Raw genomic sequence first — 6,821 nt, forward strand, 5'->3', positions numbered from 1 at the left:
ATTTTAATTTAATTTCAAATAAAATAATATTTAACGATTTTCTATAAATGATTTTTTTAATACAAAAATAAAAATCAATTAATAATATTAAAAATTATTAAATGATTAAATTTTAACTTGGCAAATTATTAATATAAAGCGTAACGTTTAGGATAAATAACGTAAGGTTCTGTTTAGATGTACTATACAACTACGGACTTCAGTGACTATAAACCGAGAACTAGGAAAAGCGAACACAGTCTGTGTGTCTGGTAGACGTTAAATTACATTATGGTCCATTTAGGCTGCATTTGTAGAAATTTGGCACACAAGCAATCTGTCTATTATGAATCTCTTCTATCCCCGGACAAGCATATATCCGTCCGAGAATACAATATGTTCTGTTCCGCAGTAGAAACTGCCAAAACACCATAATTACTGTACAACTACGCATTTTTCTAGCCAAAATGTATTTAATATGATATGTATACTTTTCATTTTTTTCTCTTATATTTATCATAAATTATATTTTCAAAATGAATACACTTATTAAAAATGATTTATTTTGAGTGTAATTGAGTTTAAGAAACAAGATAACCATGATGTACCAGCTAAAAAATATAATAACATACCTACAAATAAACTAGAATTAATAAATTTATTTTATTTTTCAAAAGCTTCAAATTCCAATTGTTACATAGGTACTATTTTTTATTTAAATCTATAACTAACTACAAAAAGTTTCTAATTGTCTACTACCTACTTAAGAATAACTTACGCATTGTAAAATGCATTGTATTAATTCTAATAAATTATAAAATGTATTCAATAAGTTATATCAATATTTAATTTAATTGTTATTATTATTTTATTAATTTTATTGTAATATTCAAACTTATGTATCTGAAAATATTAATTCAAAAACATAAAGCCTAGAAATACCCATCACACAATGTATAATCATAATAAATACAGTGACTTGAGTGTAACAAAATTTATACTTCTGCAGTTGTGAAAAAGCTTAACAATAAGCCTGCATTTAATAAATATATTTGTAAAAAATGTATAAACCATATATTTTCTTCTAATTATAATATTAATATAATGAGTAACAAATTGCAACCATTTAGATTGACAAAAAAAAAAAAATCCTTTACCTATCTACAGCATAGATGAGTTGAAAAATCAAGCTGTATACACCCTCGACGCTCCAATTTTCAGGTAATACCCTATTGAAATAACTTTTATTGACTTTTTTAAAATCTTCCCCGTAACTCGACCGATTTATTAGTGAAAACAGTATTAAAATAAGTATAGCATACACAAAAGGGGCAATGCTTCTCTACTATAGTCTATATTATGCATGTTATATACATATAACCTCTTGAATCACTCTATCAATTAAAAAAAACGGCATTAAAATCCGTTGCGTAGTTCTAAAAGTCCAAGCATACATACAGACAGCGGGACTTTGTTAAGAATAAGAATAATTATTTTTTTTTAATTTGAATATTTTCTATTTAGCCATTAATAAACAAAAATGTCTATCGTAAATCTTAAAATTCTTTTTTGAACACCTCCCAGGGGTGTTTTTCTTCTATATAATGCATGTTATATACCTGCATATAAACCTTCCTCTTGAATCACTCTCTCAATTAAAAAAGCCTAATCAAAGTCCGTTTTAAAGATCTTAGCATACAGAGAGAAAAAGGGACTTGGTTTTATAATAGGTAGGTATATTATTATTATTATTATATATTTATAAAATACGGTAATAAGGTTTACCTATCTACCAGCTATACTAACTAAATACGGAATACGTAATCCCTACAATATGTATATTTATAAACTATAAACGTTTATTAGCTTTTAGTTATTACACTATTGTATTTATTACCTACTTATCATTGATAAGTTATCTGTTAGGTACTATAGCATAATATTAGCATTAAAACATTGTCTTTTATATAAATATATATAATTTTATCTTTTACTATTATATGTTTTACGAGACCAAACGCGGTGACTGGTGGAAAAATTTAAAAATGTAATATATAATGTAGTAAGTTGGGATGTGAAATCACGTATCCAAAATATTTCATTTTTAGGAATAAAATAAAATAATAAAGATGACTATTTTTACGTTTGTTTTACATATAATTACATAAAATATTCATCGATATTTCAAATGACCAACGATTTATATGTACCTACCTAGATATATAAGTATTATGTACCTCTATTATAATTGATTACTCAGGAGATTGGTTTAAACTGAACACTTTTTCGTACCTATACCTACTGAAAAGTGTACCTATTATCAGTTTTACTAGTTGCAGTTTAGTATAACAATATACATTTTATACCACGTCAAAATCATTTAAAAAATTTCTATTTATTTCACCCACTCACTATTGAATAGATTACAAGTAACCTACACTAGAATTGTTTGTATGACTACACAATTATCTTTTATTCGGAGAATAACACATTAATCTAACTCTTTCACTTCGTTCCTTAACATTGAATAGGTGTTACCAACAACAGGATCTAAACTTAAATATTAAAGAATTAGAAAATTAAAACTGTGTTCACATACATACCTACCTAATTAAAATAAAATATTGTTCAAAGATTAATTATGTACAAACCAAAAAACCAAAATGTTATTATTGCTCGTTAATAATTGTTATCAATAAGTAGTATTATAATTTATGACATAATATTATAATAATCTTTATAAAATATGTTCAACTATTTTATTTAAAAATCCTGAGTGTTTAGTTTAGATATCATTAAAAATAAACTTTAAAAGCAAGCTACTAATAGAAAATATATTTTAAGGCCGCTAATAAAAGCATGACATGTTAAACACCTTAGTGAAACTGCGTCAGCTGTAAGCCGCTGTCAAATTCCCGTTGATTCGTTTTTTCCGTGACAAATAATTCTGCAAGACTATTTAGTATTTATTGATTTGAATTTGATTAGAAACGTATGTTATAAATATAATTGTTTTATAATGAAACATTGTTATTATTGGTCATTGGATATTGTATTTTAAAAGATTTTTATGTTATCAGTAACAAAAATATTTCTATTTAGATACACATATAGTATAATAGTATATATTACATTAGGTGTAGATTACTCCAGTCTCTACATCCCGTTTTGATATCATACTATAGGCCTATGAATTTGGAATGTAAATAAGCGTTGAACTGTAGATATGCATATATAATTGAAACCATAAAAATCTATATGTTGAATAATTTATATTTAAACACCCACATCAAACATTATACTATTGAATAGATTTAAATTTTAAATTATCTAAATAAACATTTATCGGTTGTAATACTATTGTAATCAAATATGATGTAAGTAACTAACAAAATCGTTAATTTTATTGCAAATTTCACTTACACAGTTACACCCAAAATTATCAGCTTTTGATTAGGTAGGTACCTACGTTAAAGAAAACTGTATTATATTATATTTACTATTAATTCTATTGTTATTTAACAAAACACAATTTGTATATAGTTTGTAACGACCATACTTATTTAGATATTATTATAATATAAAATTATAATATTTTAGTATCTCGTTATTCTAAGACATTATATCGCCTTTTAAATAGTATATAGGCAACAAAAACTGCATCTTATCACTTATGATGTGTGTATAAAATTTTGATAGTACCTAATAATTAGTACCTACCTACTAAATACTAATTATTATGAATTACCTAGTAAATAAAGAAATAAAATAATCATTGACGCAACTAGAGGGATGCAAAGGGGTATTTAGCACCCCTTGTTTTTTTAGGTGTTCTACGCCTAGATATTATTATTATAGTAAAATACTATCAGTTTTATGTTTTTAAATAATAAAATATTTACCGAACAAATATTTGAACAATTTTGGTCATAAGTCATAAGTTATAACTATAATCTATAACTTATCACTCAAGTCTTTATTTTATTAAGATTTAAGATACACATTGCGGAGAAATGGATTCCGGTCGAGCAATTTTTAGCAAACGGGTCACACCAAAAAACACTTTATAGATATACACTGTAGTGGACTAAACCCTGTAAGGCACTAAAACCCGGGAGTCTTCGTGTAGTGGACTGTGTATGACTATTTACTGGTAAGCACCTGAACCCCCTGGCTACGCCACTGTATAAGATTATATGATTTTAGTAGTAGGGGAGATGTGCCTTGTCCATGTGGCCATGTGGGGGACACTGTGAGGCATTTATAATATTATAGCACCCCATGTTATAGAGGTATAGTTCACCCAGTGGCATAGCCTGGAATTTTATATGAGGCGCCGGGGGAGGGGGCCTAGGTATAAAAATACAATATGTCTTTTATTTACACTTTTTAATTTTTATTAATCTTGATAAAATTCTAAGGTCAACATGGTCAATGTGGGGAGGGCTTAGCTCCCTTACTCCTTAGTCACCCCCCTGGCTACGCCACTATTTGCACCTACGAATTAGAGCAATGCCAGAGATACAATACCGTGAGATGTGACCTAGCTAGCCATTAATTTTGTAATTATTATTTGTTACTACAAAATAATAAAATATAATAATATTATAAGAATAATATTACAATTTGTAACACGTATTAATTGTGTTCCTGAATAATATTAATAAACTAACTAAACTTTTAAAACATTTAATTACAGTTATAAACCAAAAGATCTTCGCCAACGACCATACCACGTTGAATACACCAGTTCTCGTCCGATCACTGAAGTTAAGCAACGTCGGGCGTACTTAGAACTTGGATGAGTGACCGCTCGGGAACACATTGTGCTGTTGGCATTTCTTATACATGTATTTTTCTTATACTTCGTAATTTTTGTTAGTAAACGAGACTTTTTGATGATTCTTTTTTAAAAATATGTTTTTTACATGCTTAATTAATGGTACTTTCAAAAAGTCGGTAACATTTTTTTTAAAACTTATGGTCAAAAATTCAAAATTTTCAAGTTTAAAAACAAAAAAAGATCATAAAAATAACATTTTTGAATTTTTTTGTCAATGTGAGTTTTTTATCCCCCAATTTTTATGGAATCAGAAATTACTTATCGTATTTACTTTTTATGTTATTATTAATACAGTAATAATATGAAAAATTATAAATATTTAATGGAGTTGATTTCCGTAATAAAGATTATTATTAAAAAACTCGATGGGGTGACGGGTTAAAACTCTTAAAGTTTAAACAAATTCTGACGTTCGACCGACAAATTCTGATTGCACCATTGTTCTTAACTCGTCGAAATACATAGGTTCCGAAAAACATTCCCAAAACTACTTAAAACCATTTTACTGCATTTATTTAAGAGATGTAACCAAGGACACAATATGTAAACTGTTTTTATATTTTATAAAATAACGAAATACACACTCAACTATATTTAATATCAAAATGTCCTCTGTGACTGATACCGCAAAAGTAATAATTCTCGTATTTTATTGCTTACACCATTTGCATTCTTAAAAATGTAAGGAATAAAAAACAATTTTATTTCAGATCGTAAGAGCCGAAGTTGAGGACCCAAAACAAAGTACGTCGGAACGCCCCGGAGACATTTTAATTGGTGGGTGTCAATACAGTAAGACGGATAAACTAAAGCCAGAATTATTTTCAAAAAACCTACCTAGAACAAAACTTGCTGGGGTGAAATCAAACTTATACAATCCAGTTCAAAGTACATTTCGAAGACGTGACATTGAAAACGTACAAGGAAAACTCAGTGATGAACTTTCGGGAAATACATTACCACCAGGATTGGGTATAAATGATATATTTATAAGATAAATATTGTTTAAATTAAATAAATTATAAAGGACCTATTCGCCCTATTCAAATTCAGTAAGACAAACATATTAAATTATCAGAACATTTAATTATGCATACAACACACTTTGAGCGGAATTCACTTAATTTAAATGCATTTAAATTTAACTTTTTAGTCGCATTGCCAAATTATAATGATCACAAGTTTGATCCACCACAGATAGTTTTTCCAGGATATGATATTTTACCCATGCCACTAAATGCAGAATACCAAAATAAAACTATTGATGAATTGTCATTTTTAAGACATAAAGATATGTCTGATTTGTGGAAGAAATTTATAGACAACGTGCCTATGTCCAAAACCAGGATTGCTCATATTCCAAAAAACAAGTATAATAATTAAAGTTATATTTAATTAAAATTTGAACAAAACCAATAATATAAGATAAAATAAGTTATTTAAAAAAAATAAAATGTTATTGTTATCTTTTTTTAATACACGTTTTATAGTACATACCTACTGAAAACGTAACTTCACATTTAAAATTATAAACCATTCAGCAATGTTATTTTATTATATTATAAAAAATTATAAAAATACATTTTTAAAAAAATAAATGACTGACAATAAAAGATACCAGCTATCTCTAATTTTTAAATGTATAATATCTATTATTTTATTCTGATTTCTGAGTATAAATTTAAAAAAAAATTAGTTACGATAATATTATGCTACTGGGCAATAGATAAGATGTTATAGCAATGAGTTATAACTCATACAGTTGTAATCAACTATAGTCGTATACACCATATTATATTCTTCTTTTTTAGATTCTGAGTGGAACGATGGATGTATTGATTTTACAATGATGTGTGGTTTTTTTTTTAATTTTTAATTTTTTTTTTATTTTGTTCATTAGCCAAAAGTAAAAATTTTTCCAATAGTTTTCAAAAGCGCCGTGAAAAAACAAAAAGAAAAATTAAGGAAAAACGGGAAAATCTGTTTTCGAGAAAATTGA

The 6,821-nt window shown here is 27.0% G+C and overlaps 1 protein-coding gene and 1 pseudogene across 1 annotated transcript in view; both read left to right on the top strand.

Moving 5' to 3' along the window:
* The first annotated feature begins 4,698 nt into the window (after positions 1–4,698).
* Positions 4,699–4,817, top strand: LOC115034347 (annotated as a pseudogene).
* A 515-nt stretch (positions 4,818–5,332) lies between these two features.
* LOC100574615 overlaps positions 5,333–6,821 on the top strand; it is a 10,994-nt gene continuing 9,505 nt past the window's right edge. The window contains exons 1-3 of the mRNA XM_003242158.3: positions 5,333–5,454; positions 5,533–5,794; positions 5,976–6,192. Of these exons, the coding sequence (XP_003242206.1) occupies positions 5,428–5,454; positions 5,533–5,794; positions 5,976–6,192 (506 nt within the window). The 5' untranslated portion in view covers positions 5,333–5,427. The remainder of the gene's footprint in view (positions 5,455–5,532; positions 5,795–5,975; positions 6,193–6,821) is intronic.

The sequence above is a fragment of the Acyrthosiphon pisum genome, chromosome A2 (assembly GCF_005508785.2).
Source record: "Acyrthosiphon pisum isolate AL4f chromosome A2, pea_aphid_22Mar2018_4r6ur, whole genome shotgun sequence".
Classification (NCBI taxonomy): domain Eukaryota; kingdom Metazoa; phylum Arthropoda; class Insecta; order Hemiptera; family Aphididae; genus Acyrthosiphon; species Acyrthosiphon pisum.